This window comes from Delphinapterus leucas, chromosome X (assembly GCF_059928025.1).
Source record: "Delphinapterus leucas isolate spDelLeu-1000000601 "Yukka" chromosome X, BTC_Dleu_Yukka2, whole genome shotgun sequence".
NCBI classification, from domain to species: Eukaryota; Metazoa; Chordata; class Mammalia; order Artiodactyla; family Monodontidae; genus Delphinapterus; species Delphinapterus leucas.
The window spans coordinates 104,364,837-104,384,893 of NC_143150.1; the positions used below are offsets into that span (position 1 = coordinate 104,364,837).

Below are 20,057 nucleotides of genomic sequence, written 5' to 3' on the forward strand. Positions count from 1 at the left end.
TTTTTTTGCTGTTGAGGTGTATGAGTTCATTATATATTTTGGATATTTTGGATTTTAATCCCTTATCAGATATGTGATTTGCAAGTATTTTCTCCCATTTGGTAGGTTGCCTTTTCATTTTGTTGATGGTTTCCTTTGCTGTGCAGAAGCTTTTTAGTCTGATGTAGTCTCACTGGTTATTTTTGCTTTTGTTCCCTTTGCTTTTGTACTCAGATCCAAAAAATCATTTCCAAGACTAATGTCAAGGAGCTTACCACTTATGATTTCTTCTAGGGGTTTAATGGTTTCAGGTCTTACATTCAAGTCTTTAATCCACTTTGAGTTGATTTTTGTGTAAGGTAAAAGATAGAAGTCTAATTTCATTCTTTTGCATGTGCTGTCCAGTTTTCCCAGCACCACTTATTGAAGAGACTGTCTTTTCCCCCTTGTATATTCTGAGTGCCTTTGTTGTAAACGAATTGACTGTTTATGCATGGGTTTACTTCTGGGCTCTGTATTCTGTTCCACTGATCTATGTGTCTGTTTTTTATGCCAATACCATACTGTTTTGATTACTATAGTTTTGTAATATAAATTGAAATCAGGTAGCTTGATGTCTCCAGCTTTGTTCTTCTTTCTCAAGATTGCATTGGCTATTTGGGGCCTTGTGTGGTTCCATACAAATTTTAGGATTGTTTGTTTTATTTCCATGAAAAATGTGACTGGAATTTTGATAGGGATTACATTGATTCCCTTGATTGCTTTGGGTATATGGACATTGTAACAGTATTCTTCCATTCAATGAGCATGGCATATCTTTCCATTTATTTGTGTCTTCTTCAGTTTCTTTCATCAGTGTCTTACAGTTTTTAGCATACAGGTCTTTCACCTCCTTAGTTAAATTTACTGGTAAGCATTTTATTCTTTTTGATGAAATCGTAAATGGGATTTTTTTAAAAAAGAATTGCCTTTCTGATAGTTCGTTTTCAATGTATAGAAATGCAACAGGTTTTTGGATATTGATTTTATACCCTGTGACTTTACTAAATTCATTTATTAGTTCTAACAGTTTTTTGGTGGAGTCTTTAGGGTTTTCTATATATAAAATCATATCATCTGCAAATTGTGACAGTGTTGCATTCTAATAACCATTATAAAACTAGCTCTGGGTTTTACTGTAGGAACAAAGCCTTGCTCCGTCCATCATCTCACACACACACACACACACACACACACACACACACACACACAAGAACCTTCATGATTGGCCCAAAATTAGGGTTGCCAGATTTAGCAAATAAAAGTACAAGAAGCCTAGTTAAATTTGAACTTCACATAAACAATGAACTTTTTTTTAATGTAAATATGTCCCCAATTAGTTATTGTTTAGCTGAAATTCAGATTTTACTGGGTATCCTGGATCATATCTGACCACTCTACTCAGGATTCTGTGCTTCTTGGATTTATGGCTTTGAAAGGAAATATCTGCTCCCTCAACTCATACCTCCTAAATGTGTGTCTCACCCAACTTCATTCTTCTTTTTTTTAATATAACTTTTTGTCATACCTAGCTTCACAATTCTTTCATGCAGATGAAAGATACCTTTCTTTTTAAGTCCCAGAGCTGTTTTTTATTTAATGAACTTCAGGTTCAGTGAAGAATGGGGCTGGCTTTTGCTGTTGTTGCAGCCAAAGCCATCCTTTGGCCACAGCAGCTTGAGATAAAACAGTTTGGGGAGAGCCATAGCTATGGCAATCCCGTCTGCTACCCCGTTGGGAAAAAATAAAGCATCAACTGCATTCTAATTTTCACATGGAAATTGTGACTAAAAGAGGTTCACTTGTCACATAGGTTTTAATTGAACATCTGATAAAGTAGTTACAGCCAGTGCTAGACCTTGAACTGGACCACTTTTTCTGTGTGATCATGCATTAATTCCTCTGGTAGACCATGTATGCATTCTCTTCCCCTTGGCCTACACTGGAAGTTGCGTGCAGACAGTTTCTGTATATACCAGTGGCTTCCTCTCTGTCTGAAGGCATTCACTGGCCACAGGAGAGTCTCAGACAGTTTGAACATGGGCAAAAAGTAGTTAGTGCTGCCAGAGCTACCATTAACCAAGGAGGGATGTGAAATGATGGATAAGTACCCTAGAATCCTTGCCCAGTGGTGGGATGATTCCAAGGTATCTCTCAATTCCCAGTTTCTCAGAGGTTTCCCAGCAAGACTGGGCCCCAGATGTCCATGGGGTAAACTGTCTCACAGTTCTACCCGCTCATGATGTCTCTTGAGATGACTTCTCAGATAAACTATTTGTACCCAAATATTTGGCTTAAGGTCTGTTTAGGAACGAACTCAACCTAAGACAGCCTTCTTGCCTGGGAAGCCAGAGTACTATCCCAGCTTACCATTAACTAAATATGTAATTTTCAGAAATTATTGAATCTCTCAGGTTCTCCATATTTTCACTTTGGAAATAAAAGTGTTGAGCCACTTGATTTTTAGTGTTCCTTCCAGTCATGGTTTTAATGTTCCAATTAGTTTTAGAATGTGAAGCATTTCAGGCAAGGACAAGACTACAGGCAGTAACATCGAACATCAGAGGGATGGATGTCAGCATTGGATGCCTGGAGTCTAAGGAGGAAGCCAGGAAGAGAAGGAGAGAAGTGGCAGAAAATGGTAGGGTAGCCATAAGGGTAAATGACTTAGGGCAACTATGAGTAAAGGTCTCATCTGGAAACCAGGAACAGAGCATTGAGGTTAGGCTGTCTAGGGTCTTCATATTCTGCCAATTACCTGAAAGGTTTTGCACTTTGCTCTGGAAGATTTAGAATGAATGGAATGGAAAGTATCTGACTAATATTGTAATGAAATTTGAATAGTTGTCCATTACTTGAAAATGTGCCTTTTCTGATGAATATGAAATTGCTTTGAAGAGCATAATTTGAAACAAAAAGAAAGCAACAGAACTATATGCAAGTTGATTATGTAATCATTTACATCTAGGATTTATTCATATAAGTGTGTAAGGAAAAGCAGAAGGAATTGGTTTGCTGACACAGAAAGCGAGGCCATCTTCCACCTTTAACTGTTTAAACCCACCTCACAATATATTATTTTTTTAATACAATTAAGACAATGGAAAAACATATTACATAGCTAAGAGAAAGCCTGACAGTTGATAATTCTCTTTTGTTACTTGAAGTAGTTACAATGAGAAGAAAATTTTTTGACAAAATCAAACAATTTATAAAGGAGTTGAATTTATTTAAATGGGAAACATGTATGTTTTCTTAGAAGTATAAAAGGAGTAAATTTTTTTTTGTTAATCTTTCCAAGCTTCATAAAACAGAAGAAGGGATAAATGTTCTTTCTTTAGGTAACTGAATTCAAACTAAAGCCTTATTTAAATAATCACTGATTTACTTTGCAGCATTTCTTCCCAAGGATTGTTAGTGAATGAAAATAAGAAAATTTCTCATTCTGACAATGAAATACATCAGTAACCTTGGAGTAGTCATAAAGTAACTGCACCCTGCTGCATTTCCATGCTTCCCACCTAATATAACATTTAGTTTTTTTAGCTTCATATCCATAGACAGTACATCCTCTTTATTTTTTTAAGAGATGATTACAGATGACAGAATTAAGAGATTCAGGTTTTGTTTCTGGGAATGGATTTAAATTCTGCTCAGGTCAGAGGACTCTGGCGTGTGCGTGCCCTCTCGCGCTCTCTCTCTCTCTCTCTCTCTCTGTCTCTCTCAGTTGGAGGGCAAATCTTGCAAGTACACCATGCGTATTACAGATATGCTTCTCTCTGTTCTGTGGCAGCATCCTTTGCTATCTTCATTTCAACAGCATTTTATTACAAGGCAGGCTAGAAATTGAACCACTGTAAAATGCCATGGAAATAAGTCTCTTTTACTGAATCTGCCAATTAGGCAAGGTAAAACAATCGATCCTATATTGGTGGTTACTATTAAATCTAGCCAAACTGTTAACTCGGGGTAACTGGAAAAAGTTCAATTTGCTGCAAAATTTGGAAGAGACCAGTCATTCTTCATAGCTATTGCTTTGGGGAAAGAATTTAGAGGTTTACTTTATATCTGAGTCACCCAAAAGTGATTCTCTTGGGAGTGAACAAATTGAAGCTCTCAATCTTCTTGTGAAGGAACACGTCAGAAATAATTCTGGTTCGTTATTTCTGTCTTAAGAGAAAGATTTTATTAGTGATGTTGATAAGGAATGAAAGGATTTCCCTAGAAGGAGTGACAATATTACTGAGGACAATAAAAGTCTTATGGGGGCTTGAAGTTTCATTAATGGGAAAGCAGTTTGCTATTTTGGAGGGTATTTTAATCAAAAAGAAAATAGTTGACTCAGGAATCTTGTCTTGTAGCACAGTCACACTGACATGAGGTTTAAAGCTTAGTTTACTAGCTGTTACCAATTCTTATGAGAGGTTTAGACTTTTGTTACTAGTTACACTGACTTAGTAACAACATCAACAAAATCCTTACCAAACAAGTTATTAGAATTTGCAGGTATCATCGTGACATGTGCACTATGTTACGACTTCAGTAAATGGTCTTTGTTAAGTACTGATTAATACAAATTAAATGACCTCTTAGAAGCTCAGTCACCTATCCTTTCCTTGGAGCTTAGTTAATCACAAACATTTGGATTGCCAAGATTGTGAAATATCCTCTTCTGGTGACCTTTAAAATGATCTAGATAGTTACGTAATGGGAAGATTTAGGTGTAATCCTGCCAAAGGATTTGACATTTCATTTCATTCCATTGAATTTTATTCCATATCACTGAACAAACACTTATTAAAGCAAAATAGCTGCTGTGAAGGATACAGAGATCTACTGTGTATGGAATCTTCCTCCAGAAGCTCACATGCTAGTACATCAGAGAATGACACAGAAAACAAGTGACCATTATACAAGGCATAATATGTCAGATGGCTTGAGAATGTTAGAAACAGTGATTTGTTGGGCAAAGGAAATGAGATGGGGCAATAGAAGGTATGTCACTTGCCTAGGTTATGTGCTGCACTCTGCTCACTGCTGGAGGACCACAGCCTGATCATGGAGAGTCTTGATCTCAAGACAAGCATTTGGAGCTAGTCTGTGGGCAATAGGGATCCATTACTGAAGATAAGTGAAACTGAGGAGAGTGGCAATTTGGGAAAGTTTATCTTATATTTTAGGAAGACATATCTTGTAAGATAAACTAGAGCACAGATGAACAGGAGGCCAGAATATGTTAGGAAGATACTGCGTAAAGTATATAGAGCCTGAATCAGAGCAATGTCAATGAAAATTGTTTAAAAAATGTTTTGAAAATCAACAGCAGAACCAAAGAGACTAGATTTAGGGAATTATCACAGAGTTCAAAATAATAGTTTGTGAGACTGGGCAATTGGGAGGCCAAAGTTGGATTTTTAAAAAATAGGCAATACTAAGATAGACATGCAGTAATTGGGAGGAGCATGAGTGATTCTGGAAAGCCTGAGAATGCCATAGAATCAAGTAGTGCTTTTAGTGACTAATAAGCTCTCTTACATCTTTAGCAAGATTAAAAGTACATGTTATTAGTTACTGCTGTGAAATTCCATTTTATTTCCTAGTTTGTCCCCACGTAAGTGCTTAATGAATGTTTGATGGCTATGGCAGTAAAGGTAAACAATATAATTGGTAAAAAAAATATATACATATATACTATGCTACAGCCAGAGAACCAGAGAGGCCTCTTATGTGTTTCCCCAATGTCTAGCCAAGTATTTAGCACATAACTGATGCTCAGTAAATGGTTTTTGGATCAAATGCTTTAAATAGTTCTGACTACTTCTATCACACACAGAAGCTTCATCATTGCTTCCACTCTGACAGAGACATGAAACTTAATAAACAGTAAAATAAAACTTGTGAGTTGGGTCAAGAAAACAACTCATATAGGTGAAGAAGGAACACATCTTTTTTTTTTTTTTTGTGGTACGCGGGCCTCTCACTGCTGTGGCCTCTCCCGTTGCGGAGCACAGGCTCCAGACGTGCAGGCTTAGCGGCCATGGCTCACGGGCCCAGCCGCTCCGTGGCATGTGGGATCTTCCCGAACCGGGGCACGAACCCGCGTCCCCTGCTTCGGCAGGCGGACTCTCAACCACTGCGCCACCAGGGAAGCCCCAGGAACACATCTTTAAAGCAACTTACATGGAGATATTATCTCTGGTGCCCTCTCACTAACTCTGGCTTTTTTTCATTCCTCTCTCCCTGTTTCATTCTCTGTTCAAATATCTTAATGGTTATAACCCTGGCATCTTTTTATAAATGTCACAGAAGATGCTACCAGCAGTCATACTTGTGTTTGTCTGTAGAAATCAAGCACGTGAGCCTTGGTTATGCGGAAAAGGAAAACCATTGAATGGAATCAGATCCTCAGCTGGCTACCTACCACACATGGCCAGTTCATGAGGAATATGTGCACAGTGGACCAGCCAAAGAAACTATAGTGTCTGTAATCCTACAGCATTGTTTTTAAATTTGTGTGAGTTAAGTTGAACTTGTGAGTTAGGTTGAACTTCCTATAAATTATAAGGACTCTTTTTTGCCTTTATGGCCTCAGTCTTAGGCTTGATCAGGTCTTTCTTGCCCCTTTAAGCTGGGCTTACAATGTAACCTTTCTTCCGAGATTTTTACTTAGAAAGGAGAGAGAAGGCCTAGAAATGTTATTCTGTCTCTTTCTTTGGTTTCCATATGGACCTTACTTGACCTTCAAGGGGCAGTGAATAAGAACCATGGGAGAAAAGCATGCATCCTCTAGGTGGGAGATGGCATGATCATATCAATAGACAGCATTATGATGAACAGATTTCAAGAGAGAATATCCAAATAGGAAAGATTCATGAGAGAAAAGTAAGAAAAAAATGTAGTATATAAAGAAACTAAGCCATTTAGATAAAAGTAACTTGAACTTCCTGTTAATACTCAAAACCTTATATTAAACACAATTTTTGTGATTAGCGTTTGTCACTAAGACATACCATTGTTAACATTATTTTCAAACAGTAAGAGCATATAGGAGGACCTAACTATTGTGTGTGTGTTTTTTAAAGCAAGCATTGTGATAGTAGTTTTTCAAATGTAATAGGTTGAATTGGAGTATCACTAGAGGGGTAAAACCTGATACTCGACTGAGTACACACACAAACGCATACACTTAAACACAGGAGCTTTTAAGTTTCTATTCATGTGCCTTATGAGTTATAAGAAACATGTATCTATCTCTTATGCTTATATGAGCTATATTAATATCTCTTATATGAGAGGCAGTATATCACAGATTCTGAAGCCAGACTGCCTGGGTTCAAAATATAGCTCTATCACTTGTGAGCTGAATGACTTTGCAAAAGTTACTTAAGCATTTTGTGCCTCAGTTTCCCCAAGTATGAAATCAGGGTGGTGATGATGATGATGATGATGATGATACCTATCTTATAGGGTTGATAAAAATATATACTACATAATTGCATAAAAGCACTTAGAATAATACTTGATACCCAGAATTATATAAATTATCTTAGCTGTTATTATTATATAAGACATGACTTTTACTCAAGCAAAGTTGATTTGTATGGTAATAAAATTCTTTTGGCATAAAGGAGTGGCAAGTTAATGTAAAAAGGGACAACATTACGCTTTATGGTCTACAGAGTAGTGTATGCATGATACTCAGTTTTAATTTTTTTTAATCTAGTTGAGAAGACATCTAATTTCCCATCAACATACTATAAAAAAGCAGCAATTCCAAGGGTAACTTCTCATAATAGATAATGCCATTAATTTAATTTAATTAAAAAATAATAATGCAATCCATACCCATGTCCTTATTTTCACAGATCAACTGATTCCAGCTAACAGGTGACTAATTAGAAACTACTGAGCACTGATTCAGTAACATGGCTCAAAATGTTACAGCCCTGTTTTTGTTTTTTGTTTTTTGTTTTTGCGGTACGCGGGCCTCTCACCGCTGCGGCCTCTCCCGCCGCGGAGCACAGGCTCCGGACGCGCAGGCTTAGCGGCCATGGCTCACGGGACCAGCCGCTCCGCGCCATGTGGGATCCTCCCGGACCGGGGCACGAACCCGTGTCCCCTGCACCGGCAGGCGGACTCCCAACCACTGCACCACCAGGGAAGCCCCAGCCCTGTTTTAAAGTACATCAGTGCATCTACCAAAATGTAATTATCCAAGACCCCCTCGTCTTAGAGATACCCAGCTTATTTTTTATACTTAATTTCTCCTATAAGGCTTATTTATTAGAAGTTTCTGCCCTCTGGGGAGGGTAAAGCAAGAAGGAAAGAAAAAGACCCTATCTCTCACTTAATCGAATTGGTCTCAGCTAAATTATCTTTATTTTCCTGAACCAATACAAATTAATTTCAGTTCCCTTCCATAGGTAACGCAACATTAATAATGTAAAGGAATTATTTAAGTATATAATACATTTTAGAATGCATTTTAGGGGAAAATTCTTCACAAGAAAGCCACAACTGATATGATAATATGAATTTTAAGAAAATATTTTTTCTTGAAAAATAAGCTCATGTATCTTATAACAAAATGCATGACCATAAATCTAATTTCATGTAAAAGTAATGTTGAATATTTCATTATGTATATTTCTAGGGAATATAAAATTGTTAACTACAGTATACTATCATTTTATGTTTAATATTTCTGTTATGAGCAGAGTGATTTCTAGTAGTACAACTGGTAGTACTCTGTTACTCAGTGGAACTACATTTTTCAGATAATTTATACTGGATAATATTTAATATTCCATTAACAAAGATCTAGGTCATATCTAGTGAGAATGAGAAAACTACTGAAGCACATATTTTTACATGATGTTCTATAGTTTCAGCACACTGAGAATATTTAGTAATTAAAGATACATAATATAATTATCAAGGGTATTGGGAATAAATACTGATGCCCAGAGGAGCTATTTCCATGCATCTTAGTGTAAGAACAAAATGATAAGGCGATGATGTCAGAAATAGAAGAAAATAAGCATTACTTCACTACCTGTCAATTCTACTAAGTACTGCAGTCACTGATTCTAATGTACAATCTCATTTCACTCCAGTACTAAACCTGTCCTGGAGGGATTTAAATCCCTAATTTGTGGATAAATAAATGTATTCAGAGAGGTTGAGTTGCCTAAGGTAACTTAAATAGTACTTCGTAGACTTGAGCTTGTCGTCTTGACCTGTCTGCCTTTGAACCCAGACTCTTTTCGTCTGTTTTGAGATTCCAGTAACTTTGATTGCAGTGGCGATCCTAGACGCTAGAGCAAATGCAGAGAGTAGCAAAGAGATTAGAGAAGTATGGCACTCGGTCCCTGAGGCTTGGGAATATCTAGATGGAAAAGATGGAGAGACTGGGTGCATACAAGTCCTCAAACTTAGAATACGCAGTAGGGAAAGAGAACACATTAGTAGTGGCTGTGTATGAAATGCTCAGAGTCAAGATGCTTAAGGAAGTGGTTTTTCAACATTAATCCTGAAGCTCTTTCTTTAAAATTATGGAAAAAGGGACTAGAAAGGGAATATTGAAGAAAATGGGCTCATCATGAGAATGGCGGTAATGTTTGAACTGGAAGATAATCAGTAGAATTGAATGTTACATCTACATACTAGCCAGTCAATGCAGATAACTTCCTCTGTGGTACACTTGAAACCTTCCACCCTAGCCCTCTCTCCTAATAATCCTGTTCTCTTCTTTTTCAAGAATTATTTTCAGGCTAATGACGTTTTGTAATTATTTATTACATTTTCTTGGTGTTCACTTTAATTTCTGATTTCAATGGTATAACTGTATGTAGGATGTATGGATAGATGCATGCATGCATGGACTGTAGAGGGAGGAGGAAAGTTAGGAGAATTGAGGGCTATTATTCAATGATTAGGATCTGTCACTCATGAAATATTTCCTCACTCCATGAAATAGCTCGTTTGACCATGGTAATTTTTCAGCAAAGTATGAGGCCACTTGATCAATTAGTTTAAAGCTACTGTTGTTAATCTCATGTAAATAATTTGGAAGTTAAAGTCTTATTTAAGGATTTAAAATGTATTATATATTTCTTCAGATCCTAAAGCTTTACTGTAACTTCAGCCCTTCTTTTCCTGGATTTCCAAAACCACATTCTATTTCTGTACATAGAATGCTTATTGGAGGATGATGACAGCATGAATAAGATGAGGGTAAATTAAGTGAATATTGGGTTCTTGCAGAATGGTTTAAAGTCTTTGTTCTGAATGTGCCTAAATATGAGTTTTTAGAACTAACTAGCTGTTAGTATTTATTGTGTACCAGGCAAGGTGCTAACCAATTGTAGCTTATTCATTCTTCCTAACCATCTAATGAAGTAGGTACTCTTACTATCCCAGTTTTTTTTTTTTTTTTTTGCGGTACGCGGGTCCCTCACTGTTGTGGCCTCTCCCGCCGCGGAGCACAGGCTCCGGACGCGCAGGCCCAGCAGCCATGGCCCACGGGCCCAACTGCTCCGCGGCATGTGGGATCCTCCCGGACCAGGGCACGAACCTGTGTCCCCTGCATCGGCAGGCGGACTCCCAACCACTGCGCCACCAGGGAAGCCCTATCCCAGTTTTGAAAATTAGGAAGCTGAGGCTTGGCGTGGTTGGAAACTTTCACAAGGTCACATAGCTGGTTAACAATACATGCAGGAATCAAACTCAGAAAATCTGATGTTAGATCCCACACCTTTAAACATGCACATATTTTTGTCACTCTGTCTTCCATACTATGTCCTTTTCTACTTATATTTGGAAAGATGTAGGGGTACATTAATGGTCAGCTCTGTTTTTAAAACAGTTTTCCACTTTTACTGAGCCCCCTTCCTGGGATTGGTAAGCATTGGGTGCTTTTTAAATCTTTAAAACATCATAGAAATGGTCTTTAGGGCCCCCCCCTTTGGTAGCTTAGGATTTAGTAGAAACATAAACATTTATTTTTAACAAAAAGGTTAAAAAAATGGGTTTGCTATAAAGACTAAGATAACTATGCAAGAATGTTTAAGTAAGTGGGTATCAAAATAAAAGCTCTTCTAGGAGAGCCTGTTGAGGAAGCCTATTTAAAATATTTAGCAAATTTATAACAAAAGTACATACTGTAAATAGATCCTCATGGGGAACTAGACAGTACTGTGACCAGTCAGGCTTAGTAAAGTGAATATTGGACTGAAAATAAAATGGCAAGTCATTTCCAGATCATTTCATTCAGGGAATAGATAGAATAAGGAATACAGAGCCTAGCCCAGTGCAGAGGTGATGGAAATAAGGACGTAAAAATGACCATAAGAGAAAAAGTAACGAGAATGATATACTGCCTACCCCCCATCATTTCCTAAGAAATCATAAAGTTTTCTGATTTGCCTGGGATGCTTTTATTTGAAAATAAAATCAATTCACATCCAGATGTATTGCATTAGCTAACTGTTCATGAGTATCTAGGGATTTTTTTGGTTCCTGAGCTGGATTTTCTAAGATAGTACTTTCCTAAATGTTAGACTTATCCCATGTTTGTAGAAACTCTTCTGGTTTCTTAAGATTTTTGCACATTTTATATTCAATTCAAGTTTTGTTCTCATCAGTCTTTCCTTTTTTGTACATTTATTTGGCTAAGCTAAAAACTATAAATCACTTAAACTTAATAGTTTACTAAGCATATTTTAATTATATTAATTTAAAGTGATATGTGGGAGTAGATGGCCTTAGAATCCATGCATAATCCGTGATCTGTGTTGTTTCTGGGTGTGTGTGTGTGTGTGTGTGTGTGTGTGTGTGTGTAGGACCTTCAAGTGTTGGTAATTTCCTGTTGGTTAATCACTGAAGTAGAAGTAGTAATAAACTATGCATATAGGCAACCACAGTCCTTTCCTGTTTCATGTTGTTGAGCATATACTCTGACCAAGGGAAGTATTGTATAACCTCCTATAGAACTTACTGGAGATCCAACCTTGTTTTTGTTTTCTATTACTCTACCTTTCTATTAATTTTTGTTCTTCACCTCTAAGTGTCAAATCTAATAATTCCCTAGCCTTACATATTTCCATGCCTTTATTTTCCAAACAGTATTTCACATGTATGCTAAGAAAGGATAAAATAGCATAAGTCTGAAGTAAACATTGAAGTGGCTCTTCAGTGGTTGTCCTAAGCCAGATTTTGAAGACCAACTTGTCATGGGTCAGAGCAAGAATTCGGTACCACTGAAACATTTGAAGGAAATAGAGAAAAGTCATATTTAAATCATAAGATGTGAATATGTACTAAGGGAACAACAAATTTGGTCAGATTCTTTAACTAGAGAATAATTTATAAGAAATAGAATTATTTGTTATACAGAGGTATAACAAAATCTAAGTTGGTCAAATCTAAGCATTTTTAATGTTAAATTTCACTGTTGGCCGTTTTTCTTGTCATAAGGAAAAAAAGGATTGTGAGTTGACATTAGAAAACAAACATTGCTGACATTTGTATCTAATAATGGTATAGAAATTTAATTAGGAGCATGACAGATTTTCTTTAAATTTGGTAAGTGTAACAAATGCATTAGTCTAAGAAAAATACTGGCAAGAAATACGTAATAAAATACCTAGTAGGTATCTCTGTGTAAATAATTTATATTCTTTTAATAAAGAAAAACAGACTTTAACAATCATATATTACAGTATTTTAACCTGAAGACATTCTCTTCTGATAGGCAAAAATTTTAGTGTATTTCTCTGAGGATACATCTGTATTTGGAATAATTTGGCTCATATTTCAGTTTAATTAGCAAATCAACTGTAAACCTCCATTGTATAAATCCAGCTATGAGAAATTCAAATCCATAAGAAGTAAATAGTTAATTAAAAATTAATTGTAAAATAGCTTTTAAAACTTTAATGTACTTTAAAAATTAGTTGCCTTGAGAATCCATGTTTTCTCAAAGAGGGAAGCAGGAGGGTGTACTTTATACCAATGATCAAGGCCCTTATTCATGGATACATAGGTTGACAGAAAGTTTTAACTTTTTAAACTAACCATTTTCTGGATGGCATTTTTGCTAATTCTAAGAATCAACTTCATTTTAAAAAAATGAATTCTGGACGTTGGATATTTTATAGTCTTTTGTCTTTGGCAAATAATAAGGGGATTAGCTAATACCGTGATATTCATTAATATTTCTTTTTGGAGCTGGTTACAGTGCTGCAATAGCTCTCTCTTGCAGCTATTGAGTATGCTTAGAAAGGTCAGTTTAAGCTTTTCTGTTTTAATCCCTGATTAGGAGTAGAAGAAACGATATAATTTGAAAAAGTCATGGAAGAGAAAAGGAGATACTGGAAATGACTTAAATCAAATAGAGTATATGCTAATTTACTGCAGTGCTATGCCTTCTTCGAGATTTTCATCCACTGTTGAGAACCTTTCCCATATTCCTTTATTTACCTCTACTGAGTGTAAGTTCAGATGGTTCTCCTGTTTGATTTTAAAGCTATTAACTCACAACCAGCTTTAGTGGTACTTTGTGTTAGCACGTCAGCAAAAACATAACATGTAAACCCTTGATCACTATGGCAAGAATATAATTTCTGATTATAGAACAAATAGATAAGCAAAACAAAATCAGAAATCTAAGTACTGGAGAAAATAACTAGTATATTTGATCACATATGCTTTAGAAAGATGCAACCTGAGTTTCAAAATAAGTACCTCATGGCTCAAACAATGATTTTCTGTTTCCTTTACTAAAAAATATGAAAACAATAAAAATGTAAAAAATGTGAATAGTATAGCATTATTTCCTAATTGTCTTTAATATATGTAATTAAATATACTCTCATACTTGAGTGATAGGAAAAAAGAATTGGCCAAATTAAACCAATTTATGATATATTGGCCACCAAGATATTACTTTAATTATTATTTTTAAAATTCCTGCTGACACATTTGAAATGTTCCCAGTCCTAGCTTATATAACTCAGAAAGCACAGACTTAACATGACTTTCAAGGGCAACTCTGAATGTTAATGTTTCCATTTTGAGCCTCATGGCAGAAAGAGTTTTATTAACCAGTGTAAGCTCTGGAATGTCAAAGGTGTGATAGGCAGTATAGACTCCACACACAAAATAGGTGCATAGTCATTTTATTTTAAATTGCTTCACTTGAAAATGTACTGTGAAAGTCTGGAGAGAGGAAGTAAAAGTAAGTGATTTTATATAGTGCTCTAAAATGTTGAGACTTGAAAAATAAAAGTCCTAGGATAAAAATGCTCAAACATTTGAGTTTGTGATGTAGCTAATTCTAATAGGTTCCCTTACGCCTGCCACAGGGTTCGAATAACTAAGAGCTAGTCTGATAGGTGCCAGGCATCATTGTTTCACAAGTAGGGGTTCCAGGTTTTCTAGAAAGTAACAGGCTTTGTCCCAAACCTGCTTCTTCATCCTTGTATTATATAATAACATGTTCTAAGAGGCAGACTAGATGACCAGGAATTTTACATACTCATTTAGGGATTTCCAGGTAATAATTAGTGTAGTGTGATAAGGTCCTGGAGGAACTGGATCTCCCAAGCAGGGTGTCTTGGATCTAGAGCAGTCTCCTCTGTTTAGTCCTCCTCTCTTTACTGTCTGTTTATTCCTCTGTTTATTCCTGTTTATCTTTACAAAAAATCTATACACTGTGATTTTTAAAAGATTGGAATACTGTTTCGGGTTATATGTGCTTGATAGTATAATTGTAATTACACTTAAAAAAAAGAATCTCACCCATTAGATTGTAATCTTTATGCAGTCAGGAAGGGTCAAACTCACCTGTGAATATTGCCCTCACCCCTCCACATGGTGCTATTCATTTAACAAGAGTTTGTTTATCTTTAGTTGCTTGGAATATGTAGTGAGAAGGACAGGGGGCATCTCTGTTTTAGTGGATCTTATATTCCAGTAAGTAAAGACAAACAACAAATGACTAAACTAATACATAAGAAAAATCTGAGTGTGAAAATGTTATGTTTAAAAAGTTATAGAAATAGTAACTAAGAAGCAAATTTAGATAGCATCTTCATGAAAAGCGTCTCTGCGCAGGTGACACTTAAACTGAGTCCTGAATGATAAGAATGAGAGATTATTTAAAGATACAGAGGAAGAGCAATTGGGGTAGAGCAAATAGCTTGACACAGTGTGGAAGAGAGAGAAGACAAGTATGACTGAAACATAGTGTCAGAGGGCAAGAATGGTATGCAGTTAGATTAGAGAGGCAGGAAGGTGCTAGATCATATAAGGATTTCAGGTTCAAGGATTTGGATTTTTCCTCTTAGTGTGATGGGACTCCATTGGTTTTTATCCAGAGGAATGTCATCTGATTTATAGTTGAGCAGAGGAGAAGGAACCAACCAGCAAAGGAGCTAAAAAGCAGTTCTTAGTGAGGTAGGAGGATAATCAGGCAAGGGTGGTACATGAAGCTCAGGAAGAGAGAAGAGAGGATCAAGAATGAAGGAGTGGTTAATTAGGTTAGTAATCAAAATGTCAAGTAAGATGCTATCAAAAAATGGCTATTGGATTTGGGAACCTGGAGGTTGATGGCACCCTTTACAAGAGATGTTTTAATGGGATAGTGGGTAAAGGGAAAATAGTAGGGTAAGGAAATAGAAAGAGTAATGTAGAAAATAAAATATGTTTTAGTGAAGAGGAACACATAATGAGGCAGTAGCGGGAGGGGTTTTTTGGGTCAAGAGTTTGTTTTGTTTTGTTTTGTTTTGGTTGATAATGGAGAACTGTAGAGAAGAAGACATTGCAGATGGTTGAGGCAGCCAGGTATTTTAGGAGAAAAGTCCTTGAAAAAGTGAGAGGAAGTGGGGTAACGGGCAGCATATCTTAGTATGCCTTTCTCAACAGATGCTTTCTCTTTATATACTTTCACATTCAATTGACAAAAACGTGCAAATTTTGCTGAGCACCATAGCAAAAAACTTGCTTGAAATGATTCCAGTCTAATAAAAAACTGTATTACCCAAAACATGGCAGAAATAAATCACACTCATTTGGGAAGAAATGTTCCTGGCATACAGAGCAGGAGACTATTATTTTAATTTCCTTTTAAAAAAAACTTATCTTTCAGGTGCTTCAAGAAGACCTGGAACAGGAACAAGTCAGGGTGAATTCTCTCACGCACATGGTGGTGGTGGTTGATGAATCTAGTGGCGATCATGCAACTGCTGCTTTGGAAAAACAACTTAAGGTCAGAGTATTTTCTTTAATACACTAAATATGTCATTCAAAATAATTAATTGCAATTCAGAAAATATTTAGAAAATTTAAAATGTAATTTGTATATTACAAATATTTAGAATGCAATGTATTCATTTAAACTAATTCAAATTACGTCCCATTTGTGGGATGTTTGTGCATATTTCCTTTTCGTTATATACTGTTTGCTCACACTAGCTTCCTGGCCTTTGGGGAAATACATAAATGCAGATCTGTTTTTTAATTATAGTTGAATAGCATGCATTAGATAACTCGTCAGAGGAATATTATTTATGCTCTCTTCAAACCTACAGTCTAAGAGAGGACAAAGGTAGGAAAACACAAAAAGGATCACATTCAGTCAAATAAGAAAAAATTTAACACCTTCAGTATATTTTTTCCTGGAAGCCTTCAGCTGTAGTCTCGATGAGGACATAGCAGGATGCTTAAGCCATGGAAGTTTTGTTGTAGGAGATACTTAGCCTTTCAATCCCTCATTCAATCTGACTCATAGTAATTGTGTCCTTGGAAATATAACTAGTATATATTAATAAAGGATAATGTGGATATTTTCATATTTACTTCCTAACTGGAAATGATAAAGTTTTGTTATAAGTTTTTTTTTTAATTTCAGCAAAACACATATACATATACCAAAACATCAACATTAAGGGAAAATAACAACAGTTTATTGTTCTGAATGTGACACATACATTCACATATTTACCCAACCACAGATTATATTTGAGGCATTCATTGTACCCACTACATGCTTGCCTTTCCTTTGTGATAGTTAGGAGCCAATAGTCTAACACGTCTGAGGATCCAATCAACGTGGGTTTAAATAGCTTTATAAGCCCAAGGTTTTTCTAAACCTAGTTTCTCTTACCTAACCTATAAAAAAGCCTTATCTCTGTTTTTTTCTCTTTTTGTGTGAATTGTGTTTTTTTTATCCCAGTGAAATGTCGTTTCCTAAGGTTACTGTTTTAGACTGCCAATCTCCAACAATATTATCTCACTTTCCATCATTAAATGAAAAAGGCGAAACTGTTGAACTGCTACAGTTGAGCACTTAATATATACTAGTGATTCATGTTAATTGCTTATGTTTCAATGAAATTGCAGGGATTACAGATCTGAAAAGGTTTATGACACCCAGTATTATAATGTATCATTGCATATATGATCAGATTTGTTGTACACAGACACACGCACACGACTGGCTAAAGGACTTACAGGCCACTGCTACACCCATTTTACGGAATTCCGTAGTTCTGATACAATAGTGTTGTGACTATTTACAGATGGGTAAAAATCTAATATTCAGTGTTTCTTAGAAATGTTCAGAAAAGATAAAAGAAAGCTGGGAGGCAGAGTTTAGAAGGGTGACTGGTTAAAAAAAAATTAAGGCAGAGACTTTTCTAAGTCATAGAGTACTTCCAGTTAAAATAACAACTGAAAAACAGTCACTTTGGCACCACAAGACCTAATACAACTAGCTTTAGAATATAATTATTTCCAAGGTGATGCCTGTGGGACTAGGCCACCTTGAAAAACAGTCTATAGCATTCACAGATGGTGACTGGGTTAGATCTTAGGTAGGATGAATTAAGAGTGGTGGCCCTAAGCTTTTCTATATTTATTATCCTATTTGCTTTCATTTTTTACCTTATTTTATGTCTTTATTTCTTTGACCCAGAAACATCTACTAAGATAGCTGCACATGTATTGGCTATTCCCAGTTCACACAAACTCAGTCCACATTTGTATATGATTGCCTCCCCCCTTAATTAGTGTTGACCGTAGCCTCCCAGCCTCCTCTTTTCCCCTCAACCCCCTTTCCTCTTTTGAACCCTCATTTCTGTTACTGTTACCTGACTTTTAGATAATCTAGATTAGTGTCTAAAAGAGCAGAGTTAAAGGACTTAAGTGGTGAGAAGGCCCCCACTTTAGCCTTTCTTTCTTCCTATTCTATCAGTCCCAGAGGAATCCATGCTTGAATTCTATGCCTTATTTAACTATTAGTTGGAATTGCCCTGGAATGCTGGGCTCTCATTTGACTTTGGAATTTTGATGATTCTTTCTTAGGTTCTTTACAAGTAATATAATGTTGTCTTAACTAGTTTAATTTTTATAAAGAAAGAGAAGAGGTAGAGAAGTTGGTAGAAAAAGAGGAGAGAAGAAATAATGAAGAATAAAAAGACAGATAAACAAATACATTAGAGGAGTCACTTAAACAGCAACCCAAATATCCTCTGCATGTGACAAGAATTCCATGTATGCTTCAGAGACTGAGCTATCATGTTTCATACTGGGCCCTGAGGAATTCTATTAGAAGTAATAGGAAGAATTTTAGGAAAGAGAAAAAGGTATATGGACTCAACACAAAAGGAGGAAAAAAAAACTGGCAGGAACCTGAGAAGAATGCTTTAGAGCTTTTGTTGAAGCAGGGTCTGGTCATCCATAGCTGATTCCTGAAGACCTGTTAGTGTTGAACGCTTACCCCACACCTTCTTTCTCCTCCATGGCCTCCCATGTCACCACAATGCCTTAATCCATTTCTCTCCAATTTGCTGAAGTACCAGAGCCTCAAAATGGATACCCAGTTGTCTTTAGTAAAGAGGTATAGATAGGGGAAAACTAGGAAAGATAGTCTTTGATTTAATTCAGTAACAGAGAGAGAGAGAGATGTTCTTACCATCTTGAGTTAGAACTCTAAAAATACTCCTCATGGAATATCTTTACATGTATTGACTTAGTTCTTTGAACTCTATTATAAGTTAGATTTTCCCTAACTTTAAAAGACTTCTAGAAGTCTTCTTTTTAAAAGGTTTGAAGAAAAAGAAAGGTCAGAACATATGCTTAGGGATTCTGAAAGATGGCATGACTTATGAAGGATAATATTCTGAAAAGTGCAGTCTCTTGTAAATTAATTTGATTCTCTCAGAGGTTCAGCTTGTCCCTCAGCAATGTCACCACAGGTCAGAAACTTGTCCTTAACTTTAGAGGTTTCTATGATATCAGTACACAGAGAACCTGATTTGTAAGCAGTGATGCCAGTTAACTAATTTTGTTGAGAAATAGCTTGGCTAAAAAACTAAGTTGCATAATTTATGTGGAGTCTTCAGTCATGGAATGTATTACCATGCCTCTTTCATTTTTTTCTATGAGTACTTGTAATGTTCTTACTATGTCATAGGGTTTATGCTGGGTAGCAGAGGTAAAACAGTGAACAAAAAGAGAATTTGTTCTACCTTCCTGGGTCAGAAATGAGTAATTTGTGAGCATGCTGCCTTCCTTGGAACCTCAAAACAGTGGTAGCCATTTCTCAGGCTCCCTCTTTGAATTCAAATGCTGATTCCTTGTCACCCATGGTCGCCATGGTAGGCATGACAGTTGCTCTCTTGGTACTTGCAATCTAACAGAGGAAATAAGCACTAATGAAATATTTACAAAAATGAGCAAATATTTAAAATGAACGTAACTTATTTCTATGAAGGAAAGGAACAAGTTTTGTGACAACAAATTAGTCTGACTTAAGCTGAAGCTTGAAGGCATGAAATGATTTCCTAGTAAAGTAATGTTTAAACTCTGATCTAAAGGACACATTGGAGGGAACTGTATGAAGTGTGTATATAAGGGGATTGGTAGAGGTACATGCAGTTTCCAGGAAGGGGAAACAGTGTATCAAGTGAGCATAGCACCCTCAAGGGACTGAAAAAGGGCCAGTTTAGCTACAGATTGAGGTTCAGAAGAGTGGT

General features: G+C 36.2%; 1 protein-coding gene across 1 annotated transcript in view; it reads left to right on the forward strand.

Moving 5' to 3' along the window:
• Positions 1-16,447, forward strand: part of LOC149744369 (dystrophin-like) — a 255,473-nt gene extending 239,026 nt beyond the window's left edge. The window contains exon 10 of the mRNA XM_089904939.1: positions 16,169-16,447. Coding sequence (XP_089761065.1) covers positions 16,169-16,315 — 147 coding nt within the window. The 3' untranslated portion in view covers positions 16,316-16,447. The remainder of the gene's footprint in view (positions 1-16,168) is intronic.
• The last annotated feature ends 3,610 nt before the right edge of the window (positions 16,448-20,057 follow it).